Source organism: Heterodontus francisci, chromosome 13, assembly GCF_036365525.1.
Source record: "Heterodontus francisci isolate sHetFra1 chromosome 13, sHetFra1.hap1, whole genome shotgun sequence".
In the NCBI taxonomy this organism is placed as follows: domain Eukaryota; kingdom Metazoa; phylum Chordata; class Chondrichthyes; order Heterodontiformes; family Heterodontidae; genus Heterodontus; species Heterodontus francisci.
Window position 1 is genome coordinate 63,825,772 of NC_090383.1, and position 12,045 is coordinate 63,837,816.

The window sequence follows — 12,045 nt, forward strand, 5'->3', positions numbered from 1 at the left end:
ATAACAGACCATAGTGACACTGCTACCAAAAAGAAAGGCTTCCAGCTGCTTCACGCTATAGGTAGTAATTACTGTTCTTGCAAGAATTCCCAGCTACAGTATACAGTGTACAGAATCGATTTTATTAGCAGTAGAAGCAGCATCCAGGAGAGTGGAGCCTGGTCTGGTAGTGGGACTTAAGCAGAAGCAGAACTGAAAGGAGAGGGGACTGAGTCGTACTGACTTTTATCCGCAAAGTCTATCGGTATGCAGATTAGAGGTGAGTATCTTCATTCCCTGGTGAAATGGGGCAGGCATGGGTCTCTGTTTGCTGACATATAGGAAAGAGCTAGATGCCTATCTTCAACAACAACAATTTACATTTAGATAGCTTATGTAACATAGTAAAATGTCCCAAGTGATTTAACAAGAGCAACATCAATAAAAACATTTTTGACACCAAGCCACAGAAGGAGCTAGCAGGACAGATGGCCAACATCTTGATCAAAGAGCAGCATCCTGAAAGAGGAGAGAGAGGTAGAGAGGCGGTGAGGATTAGGGAGGAAATTCCAGAGCTTAGGGTCAAAATAGCTGAAAGCAAAGCTGTCAGTAGTGGAGCGATTAAAATCAGGAATGCGCAAGGTGCCAGAATTGGCAAGCACAGAGATCTCGAAGTCTTGTATTGAAGGAGGAGGCTACACAGATAGCGAGGGGCGATGCTATGGAAAGGTTTGTAAACAAGGATAAGAATATTAAAATTGACATGTTGTCAGATGGGGAGCCAGTTAAGGCCACGTGAATGTGATTTGGAGTGAGCTAAGAGATGGGCAGCCGAGGCCGGAATTTTACGCCCCCCAAACGAACATGCTGGTGGCAGGGGGAGGTGGGGGGGGGCATAAAATTGAGTGGGAGGTGGGGGGGGGGCCATTACCAACCCCTCCCGCTCCTGTTGCCAATTTACGTGTGGAGGCGGCAAGAAACTGCCCACCTGCCCCAGTCCAATAAAGGCCCCTAAGTGGCCAATTAACTGGCACTTATGGGCCTCTGCCCACGCCATGAGCATTTTACCCTTGGCTGGCAGCGGCTGAGTCCTTAAAAAGCCCACCTGATGAAACTAGGCGACCTTCTCGTGGGCTGAGAGGGCCCTCCTGATTGGGTACCCTGTGCCCCACAGAGGGCAGCCCCCGAAGCCCCAACTGCCCTCAATACACAACACTCCCCCTGCCCTCCCAACCGATCCCTCTTGCCTCGCCGTGACCCGACCGATTGTCCCCAGTGAGGCCCTAAAAACGTACTTTTTTCCGGGGCCGTCCTTCATCTTCGTCTGGTGGCTGGGTGCAGTCCCAACAATGGCCGCCGCTCCCAGTGGTGTTGCTGGGTTAAGAGCTGCCGGCCCGCTGATTGGCCGGCAGCTCCATTAGGTGGGCGTTCCTGCCTCAAGGAGATGGAAGTCCCGCCCAAGACCAATTAAAGGCCTGGGGTCGAAAAATCAAGGTCTGGCTCCCCAGGTTCGGCAGAGGCGGACTCACCACTGACTTTTCGGCCGGTGGACGGGGCCTCCCGCCCAATAAAAAATTCCGGCCAGAGTTTTGGGTAAGCTTACTTTTTTCTAGGGTGGAGCATGGGAAGCTGGCCAGCAGAACATTGCATTAGTCAAGTCTAGAGGCAATAAAGGCATGGATGAGGGTTTGAGCAGCAGATAAGCTGAGGCAGGGTATGAGTACAGCAATATTATAAAGGTGGAAGTAGGCAGTTTTGGTGATGCATTTGTGTGGTCAGAAATTCATCTTGGAGTCAAAACGAGCACCAAGATTGCAAACGGTCTTCCTCAGCTTAAGACACCTGCTCGGGATGCAAATGATGAGCAGGGAACTGAGTTTTGTGGCAGGGCCCAAAGACAATGGGGTGAATTTTATGCTCTCCCCCACGGCGAGTTTGGAAGCAGGGAGGGCATGTAGTCAGGTGGGATGGTGGCAGGGGGGACCCCACCAACTTCCCACCGCCGCCAAAATTAGGTCTGGGGCGTAAAGGCCTGTGAATGGCTCTCCCATCGCACCGCCAATTGAGGCCCTTAACTGGGCGATTAATGGCCAATTAAGGGCCTCATTCCACCGCCCCCGCAATTAGCTGAGCGACAGGTGGCCCTGTCGCTGCATGGGAAGCACAGCAGGAAAAAGCAGTGGGCTGCTTGCCGGCTCATTGAGTGGGGGGGTGCGGTGGGAGTTGCTGTCTTTAAAAGGCACAGTGCCTGAACAAGGGACCCAGCATCAGGAAGTGGGGGGCCCATTGAAAGCCATCCCCCTACCCTTGCTTCCGACTCCCCTACACCCCCCTTCTCCACAATCTCCACCCCATGTGACCCCCCTCCCACCCTGGCCTACCTGTGGCCAGAGATAGGCACCAACATGTTGCACCACGGATATCTGACAAAATTATTGACTCAACCATGGACCTTGGGACAATTAATCTGTATATTAAGTGTATAGCCAATCTGAGGCCATCAAAACACAGTCTCCTTATAAATAAAATAGCTAAGCATTCAAACATCAATGGAAGGCAGCAGAACTTTATTAACAAGCTGGCAAGCAAAATAGTATGCAATGCCAATGCGAATTACTTTTGTTGACAGAATAGAGCTAGCTACACCATGTCACGGGGTGGTAGATGGACCTTATTGGATGACCTCTGTGGATTCACACTTTGTCAGGAGTGCAAATTCATCGAATAAACCATAAAGCTGAAGGAGAGGATTGTTATTGTGGTTATTGAGATGAGGCAGTAGAAAAATCAGCAATAGGAAGACAGACCATTTCTAACACTGCTATTGTGCAACTTCTCCACCTGCTTGGAATATGTGTCTGAAGACAGGGCAGTCAACAAAAGGGCAGTGATCTCCAAATCAGGAGAATTTTGTAGAATGGAGCAAATAGTACTTCAGAAGAGTCATGTAAAACAGAAAAGCAGAGTGGGACAGGAAGAGACAGAAATTAACGGTAAGTAGCCAAGACTAGTTTATTCGTCTTTACAGGCTGTTAAACTAGGTTCTGGATTCTAAAATACAGGAACAATAGCATCTCTCATGGACAAATTGTCATTTATTCACCAAAGCTAGTGACAAAATTAGATAAACACAATTACAAATAAAGAGCGCCCATCAATTCCTTCAATAAAGCGATTCTCTTAAATTCACTTCTGTCTATATCTCAATCTACCACTGTTGATTCCGATTCAGCTCTGACAAGATAATTATTAACAAAAAGCTTTCTGCAAAAAGTTGAGTGGTTGTTACTGCATTTTATTGTCCACTTACAAAATGTTTAGTCACTATCTGTGAGATTGTACTGCAGACTAACCAATTTATGTCCAAGCCAAATCTCTTACCTGTTAGCAAAGGTGCACTTTTAACATAATGTAACTATATGATACAGACAACTTTCTAATGATACTGGCCACTCAGGTTATCTGCCCTCAAACTGGATAGTAAATGATGCACATTGCAGTTACTGATCTTTGATATACCTGTAAAACGTGTCCTTTAACCCAATTCGCAGCAAAAAAAAATCAGTTAATGACTGTTTCTAACATGGTCATTGAAACATAATTTTTTTGATGTCTTCTCTGACAGTTTTTAAAATTGCAAATGCAGCATGGAGTTTGTTAAGGAACCATAGACAGTTCATCATAGAGTAATGTTTATTAAAGCTATCCATCACATTGTGTTTACTATTGTATACGGGTCAGCAGCATCTTGTTTTTGCCAAGATCAATCAGGCCCATTACACCATACTCTTGTATTCATGAGGAATTTACAGTGCTGAATTCTGGAGATTAATTCGATTTTCTTGCCTGTTTCCCTTTAATACATACAAGTTCTGGAAAAATGTGATTCCAAATGGATAGCAGCGGACATTTATATAGAAGTAAAAATCCAGAAATTTTCAACATGTCACTGAGCTTGTGTCCAAGTGAAGGTCATGTGTGCCACAGCATGTAAATTGAGACATTCCCTAAGTGATGTTTGCCATTTCAAAATGAGTTTACAGAACACAAGCCTTTAACCTTGTGTTTTAAAATAACCAAGCTGCTAGGTTATTTTAAAACACAAGGTTAAAGGCTTGGAGCAGGGGCATCCAAACTTTTCACATGGGGGGGGCCACATTACAATTTTTGACTTACATAGGGGGCTGGTGAGACAATTTCGGCAAGATAAAGCCATTAAAAGTTTATCTTACTATTGATCAAAACAACAACAAATGTGCATTTTTGGGAAGAATCTTTAAATGAGAAGACTAACTTTTTGACATACTTTCTCTTCACTATGTTGGACACTGAATTAGTGAGATACCTGGCATTTTTTTTGCTTGCACAAGTAGTCTATGTCTGCCCGGACACTTGTAGGGATACAGAGTATTCCAGATAGATGTTCATCTGCCAGTAATGATCTTGATCGCGCTCTCTCCCTCCTCTCTCTCTCTCTGCCTCTGTCCCCTCCCTCTCTGTGTCCCCCCTCGTGTTGTTTCCCCGCTCTATGTCATCACTCCCAGTGTGTCAACCCCCCTCTGTATTCTTCCCTCCCCTCTGTGTGTCGTCCCCATTTCTCTCTGTGTCCCTCTGTTCTCCCTTTCTGTCTCTGCCACACCACCCCCCACCCCCGACCTTTGCTGAGAGTGGGAACAGCAGTTTCCATACTTTGGACAGATACAGGGTTTTCCGTCAAGTTCCAATTTTTTATTTAAAGCCTACTGGAAAACCCTGAATCTGTCCAAAAGTTGGAAACCGCTGTTCCTGTTCTCAACACCTATCAGCTGTGAAAATGGAAAGGAATGTTAATGAGCACTAAATAAAGATTTGAGCTCAGAAATTCCAATTCAGTTGTGAAATTGACATTGGCGATTTTTTTTTTTAAGCCAGTCTGGTCGGAAAGAAGAAGCCAATGGTAAATTTCTCATCTCTGAAATTACCAGTCACGGACCTTAAAAAACATATGAACATACGAATTAGGAGCAGGAGTAGGCCACTCAGCCCCAGGAGCCAGCTCCGCCATTCAACAAGATCATGGCTGATCTGATTGTAACCTCAACTCCACATTCCTGCCTACCCCAATAACCTTTCAACCTTTCAACCCCTTGCTTATGCCTTAAAAATATCCAAAGACTTCTCTTCCACCATCTTTTGAGGAAGAGAAATTCCAAGGATTCACAACACTGAGAAAAAGAATTTCCCCTGATCTCTGTCTTAAATGGGTGACCCCTTATTTTTTACAGTGACCCCTAGTTCTAAATTCTCCCACAAGAGGAAACATCCATCCTGTCAAGATCCCCTCAGGATCTTATATGTCTCAATCAAGTCGCCTCTTACTCTTTTAAATTCCAGTGGATACAAGCCTAGCCTGTCCAATCTTACCTCATAAGATATCCTGCCCATTCCGGGTATCAATCTAGAAACCTTCTCTGAACTGCTTCCAACACATTGACATCCTTCCATCTTTACATAAGGAGACCAATACTGTACACAGTACTCCAGATGTGGTCTCACCATAGACTGTAGTGTCCGTGTATGGACACATTGCCGACCCCTGCCTGTGGTCTGGGCCCAGCACCGTTCCTGTGCCTTGTGTGGGTGCTCCACCGGCTGCAGCCACCGTCTCCGCAGTGGTGCTGCTCTGCTAAAGAGCTGCAGGCCTCTGATTGGCTGGCAGCTCTCAGAGAGTGGGACTTCCGTTACCGGGGTCCTTGATCCCGTGGAAGGCCCACCGCTGTCCAGTTAAGTGCCTAATTGGCACAGGGTTCTCATGGGGTTCCGTCGCTTGGATAAAATCCCGGCCAATGGCTTTAATCTTCACAGTATTTCATTGGAGTAAATTTCTGCTCATCCAATATTTGATGTCAGACAAATTAGAGATAGTGGAGGAGTCCAAGGAAATGGGACTGATATAGTCTCATCGGCACTGATGTGGCACCTGCTGTGTTTTCGGATGATATCGCTGAGCAACAGTATGTAGATGAGAAATAGAAGGAGGCCAAGAATAGATCCTTGGGGGGCTCTTAAATAACAGTATGAGAATGAGAAGAGAAACCATTGCAGGGGACTCTCTGACTACCATTAGATAGATAAGAATGGAATCAGGAGAGGTTAGCTCCACCCAGCCAGACAACAGAGGAGAGATGCTGGAGCAGGATGGTGTGGTCAACTATGTTGAAGGCTGCAGATAGGTCAAGAAGGATGAGAAGGAATGGTTTATCACAGTCCCAATCACAAAGAATTACTTTGGAGAGGAAAGAGAGGTTAGAAATTGGGGTGTAGTTTGCAAGTACAGAGCTTTGATTTTGTTAATATATACATTTTAGGCTTATGCTGCACTGCACCGAAACTTAATCTTACAAAAGGTAACTATTATTCCTGTGGTATTATTTCTAGAAAACTGTAGGATATACTTGGCTTTTGCATTCTTAATGATGCAGACTTTGCTTCCTTTTGTTTTCTACTCAGTCGTTGTGTCTGTCCAGCAGCAAACGCAGCCTGCCGTGATCAGCCTTATTCCTATGTGTATAAGTACATGAATGTTCGATCAGATAGATCTGTCCCCTCTGATATCTTCCAAATTCAAGCAACAAGTGTTTATCCCAATACATTCAACACTTTCCAGATCATCTCTGGGAATGAAGGCGAGTTCTATCTGAGGGTGAGTAATACTTATATTTCCTTATCAATATTTTATTGATTAAAAAGGAGATGGGCTCCAAAAATCTGCATAATGGCCAAAATACCTCCAGTAGGAATCTCTGCCATTTGTATGTCATTGGATTGCGTCTCACCACTAGAATGCTTCTAGGGTGCCTGGCTGCTGATGAGGCCAGAAAACAATGTTAATATCTGTCTGGTACTGAGGGTGGGGAATGGTGGGGAAGGTTACAGGTGTGGGTTTCCCAAGAAACAATTATTGTTGCCCCCTCAATCTGTCTTCTAGGGAGAGCAGTTTTAAAATTTATTAAAAATTCTGCCACATATTCTTTGAGGTTCCAGACCATAATCCTATTGTGAGTCACTGAATGTTGGGGAGGTACACCTGATCTGACCAGGTACATCTTTATCAATGCTATTCTGGGTCCCAGTGAAAGCCTTGGACACAAGAAGTTCCCGGCCCCACCCTTTCCTGTGCCAACTGCCATGTTTTGGGTTGGTGGAGGCTCCACCCGATAAAATGCCATCCTGAAAAGTTCAGCCCAAACTATCCCAGAAGAGCTGCGGATTTTCAGGGCCATGATCATTATAGCATTTAAACTTAATTGTTGTTGAACAGAGTTTGTTTTTTATAATCAGTTTACCCTCAAAAGCAAAAGGCACAAGTGCTATTTGTACTTACAGTCAGAAGTGCAAAACGAATATTGTATTTTCCAACCGCTACCAGAATGGCATCTTGGATGTCAACACCACAGCTTTCCACAGTAACTTCGCCACAATGCCACTTCCATGCTCCTGGTCCATAATTAGTGCCAGAACAACTTACATGAAACAACTACCTCGTCTATGTTTTATCTGTGTAACTGGATACAGCCCCGAAAACTGCAGGCCACAACCCAGTGGTTACTCCTGGATCATGTCCGCCAGTGACCTCCAATGCCGACCCCCTGGAGTTCTGCAGGGTGCCCATGCCTAATGGGTGTATCTCTGGCATCCCCTACCCCATTCAGCTGGAAATTCTGATGCCTTGCCACCAATGAAAGCGGGAGCCAAACGCTATCTTCATCCAGGTCTCCCTCTCCCCTCTGTGTAAGGATGCCAATGCAAATATTTCTTTAAAAATAACGCTGCAACCTTTCTTTGGGATGCAAGCCACTTGCTCCAGCTGGACCCCCGTTGAGCCCACTTGCACCCATCTGGAGGTGACTGGGTCCCTTCTGAGCCAGGGAAGCAAGAGCTCCTAGCAAAGCAAATCCCTACCCTAGGCTCTTCTCAACTTCGATGGCCTTGTAACGGATGGACAGAACTTCTATCCCTTATAGGCATAACTGGGTCTCCGGCTTTTTCCAATAGGTTACTACTAAATTCACACTCCAAGAGGCGGCCATGATTTTGAGGCATTGCCTTCATTTACATTGGCCTGGAGAGCTGTGGGGCATAAAACAGACATTCTGATGCAGCTTTCCAGATTGAGACTTCCCAATCTCAGGCCTCCACGACTGCAAATAAGATAAGCATGAGGATGGGTCATGATTGCTGAGTATGAGTGTCCCCAAGCAGCAGCAGCTCAGATTATTTTTGTGAGGCCCAGAGGAAAGGTCCTACTCCTCCAGGCCCCACAAAATGAATTCAAAATTTACCTAGACTGGGCCTCTGCGCTTGAACCACCCGTGGAACTGGTACATGGCGCACACTGCAATAGTTCCAAGTTATAAAAAGCAATTGGCATCCTAGATTTGTATATTGAAAAACATCTACTGCATGAACTACGCACTCAGGTTGGGAGGTCCAGGTGATGCCGGCCTCTTCATCGGTGTTACGGACGTTATTGACAACTGACCATATTTTGCAGCCATTACCACCCCATTGGCGAACCAATGATGTATTGTACCATGGAATGGTGGGACATAAGTTCTATGCCAGTAATCCCTCTCACTTTTGAGTTCCCAGTCTCAGCCATGACTTTGTATGCAAGCATCTGGCACAAGCATGGCACTTCACCACTATAGGGGAGGGAAAATTAGAAAATTTGCTCTAAGGTAAGACATTCTGGCATCTCCATTACCCCACAAGTGCAGCGACATTGAACTGAGACGGGCACTCACACCAAAGGAGATTTCACAGGCCGAGTGTGTCATAGTTTTCTGTTGTACAAACCTGCACCACTGTTGCTCTCTGGCGGGTACAGTCTTAATTCAAATAGCAATCAATCTCTCTAGAATCCAATGCCATTTGAATTCTGCTTAATAGTATCCATTACATCACTTTATGGTAAAAATGCCTCCATGCTAAAGGTGTACATACCATTGGCCATTATAAAGGCATATCTAGAATGATTACCAGGAAGCCCAGAAACTTCTTTCCCCCCACGCTGCACGCCCATCCCTCCAGGCATGCCCCTAGAATGGGAAGGGCAGATAGAAGAAGTACTCCCTCCTGCCTTCAGAAGTGTGGAAAGAAACCAGGTGAAAAGACATTCTGCCCCATTCAACCCTCCCATTCCTGGGACTGTTGCCTCAAAAAGGAAGTTTTAAGTAATGCATTTTTTAATAAATCACTGCATTATTTACTTATTTCACACTTTTGTGTTACTGCAGCAAACAAGCAATGTGAGTGCAATGCTTGTCTTAGTGAAGCCATTAACAGGACCAAAGGAGTACATTGTGGATCTGGAGATGTTAACAGTCAATGCCATAATGAACTACCGGACTGTGTCTGTGTTGCGTTTGACAATAGTAGTGGGACCTTATCCATTTTAGTTTATATGGCACTGATAAGGACAGCCAAAGTAAAGCATTGCTTACCACAGCATTTAACAGTCTGGGGTGTTTATGTAATTTGCTTTATGATTCAATTTAACTTTCACTTTTGTATTTGTGTCTTTTTGTACAAAGGGCCTTCAATAATGTGTGTGGAGATAAAATTACTGAAGTAAATATACATTACAAATTAATATTTAAAACTACATAAAGTTCTATAATGATGCTATCCAGCCCAAAATTAAGTACTTAATATCCTGGTGTACAAAGTTGTTTTCTAATCAAATAAAATGTACTTCATATATTAAATTGTTGCCTTTGAAATATTTTAGCTACTGTGAATTCTGATCAAAATGTGTATCAATCTCTTTACCTTTCATAAAATGTTCATATAAAGGACTAATTTTGGAGTAAAATGATTGCTTGCACTAACATTCACACCTGTCAGGATTAATCTATTTATAGCCTGTCTTCTGTGAATTTAAGGTTGATGTTTCAAGTGTTTTATTAATAATAAGTTAATTTCCGTTAACAGAAACTGTGGTGTTAAGGTACAAACTCTACAATGAATATTATGTGAGCGTTGTATGAATATTAAGTTATTTGGCAATTAAATACCGTACTTGAAGCTTTGTATATGCGTGTACATGTGCCCTGAAAATTCCCTGGGCCATTGCTCTGGCATAAATGTGGCAGGCATCCCACTCTGTCGATGACCTTTGCTACTGGACCCAGTGGAGCATCCAGGTTCTAGGTGGGTCAACTAATGAGCATTGATGTCAGTATGGGCACATTGTGGAAAATCACTGGGTGCTGGGGGGTGGGGGGTGGGGGCTGAAGGGAAGTGACACTGGCAAGGCACTCCAGAGGGAGGTCTGCATCAACAATTAGTTTTTTTCACTGTTGTCCATTGACTCCATTTAAAATGTTAAGTATTCCTGACGGTGTCAGCATTTTACAAGGGTGTCCAGAAAGAGCCCAGGCCTGGATACCAAGGGTTCACTTTCACTCAAATGGCCTAAAAGCCCAGTTTTTCCCAGTGTCCCTATCACTGGGTGGAAAGGAGACAGGAGCCAAAGGAAGTCCAGAAGGGGAACCTGTTCAGGACAGATGCTCCACCAGCCTCAACTTCCAAAAGAAACTGTCTTCAGATTCTCTTTTAGTTTTACTCCATTTACCATTACAAATCTTTCCCAAAGAGAAAGTACAGCACCATCTATTTATATCTTCACATTAGCCAGGATTCTAGGATGGAATTACACCAAACAATGGAAAATGCAGGTAGTGAGGCCTAATGCCGCATCCCACCCTGATGAGGATCTACTTCCCCTTGCCCTTGCCAGGACTGTGACTGGCTGCTACATGGGCGGCACAGTGGCGCAGTGGTTAGCACCGCAGCCTCACAGCTCCAGGGACCCGGGTTCGATTCCGGGTACTGCCTGTGTGGAGTTTGCAAGTTCTCCCTGTGTCTGCGTGGGTTTTCTCTGGGTGCTCCGGTTTCCTCCCACAAGCCAAAAGACTTGCAGGTTGATAGGTAAATTGGCCATTATAAATTGTCACTAGTATAGGTAGGTGGTAGGGAAATATAGAGACAGGTGGGGATGTTTGGTAGGAATATGGGATTAGTGCAGGATTAGTATAAATGGGTGGTTGATGTTCGGCACAGACTCGGTGGGCCGAAGGGCCTGTTTCAGTGCTGTATCTCTAATCTAAAAAAAAAAATCTCCATCTGCTGTATCCAAATGGCCCCAGGGCCCAGGTTACCACAGATTTCCCTAATGTCTGCTCCATTTACCACTGCTTCCCAGACTACCATGGGGAAGGTGACAGTTGGTCCTGGAAAGAGGCAGTTAATGACCCTGGGTTTCCTTAATTGAAGCTGAAGTTCTCTTCGCGGTCTCCTTTCCATCCTTCGGAACATTGCCACTGGAAGGATCCTGACCACTAATTCCGTCCATTATTTTAAAAACTTGAATCATAGCTTTCTTTAGTCTTTTTGTATTAATATGTAATTTGACAAGCTTTTATTTATAGCTGAATAATCTAAACTGTCTTAAGTATATTGCTGTGCTTCTCTGAATCCTTTCTACTGTCAATTAATCTTTCGGCTATGTGCTATGACTACAACTGGACACAATACTACTTGTGTGGTATTACTAATGTTTTATAATGTGTCAGTATCAGGAAATGAGAACCTCACTAAAAGTCTCGCAAAAAATTTGAACTTCAGAATATACTGCAGTGGGAAACATAAATTTAGCTGAAAATCCTATTGAGAAACAATGGGCTGGATATTAACAAGCCCTCATGGTCATGATCCGTGGTGGGGGTGCTGAAGATGGCTCCAGCTGAGGCCCGCCACGGACCTCGACGCTGGCAGGGCTCGGCTCGATCCTCCCGATGGCAGCGAGCTCCGGGGCGGCCCCCACACCGCTGGCCGATGGGTCCACAATTTAAATATGCAAATTAATCAAATTAATAAATTTAAATATGCTTACCTGAGATCTTGAGGGCCCGCCGCGATGTTTGGCGCAGCGGCTAGCACTCCCGCACCTTCAGATCCCCATCCGGAGAAACGAGGCACCACACTAGTGAGGAGGAGGGAGGAGGTACGTTTATCAGTGTG

At 44.9% G+C, this 12,045-nt stretch overlaps 1 protein-coding gene across 3 annotated transcripts in view; it reads left to right on the forward strand.

Annotated features, from left to right (window-relative positions):
* LOC137376796 (EGF-containing fibulin-like extracellular matrix protein 1) overlaps positions 1 to 9,675 on the forward strand; it is a 143,071-nt gene extending 133,396 nt beyond the window's left edge. For all 3 annotated transcript variants that reach the window (XM_068045810.1, XM_068045809.1, XM_068045811.1), the window contains 2 exons: positions 6,469 to 6,661; positions 9,258 to 9,675. In XM_068045810.1, coding sequence (XP_067901911.1) covers positions 6,469 to 6,661; positions 9,258 to 9,419 — 355 coding nt within the window. In that variant the 3' untranslated portion in view covers positions 9,420 to 9,675. The remainder of the gene's footprint in view (positions 1 to 6,468; positions 6,662 to 9,257) is intronic.
* Positions 9,676 to 12,045: the final 2,370 nt, after the last annotated feature.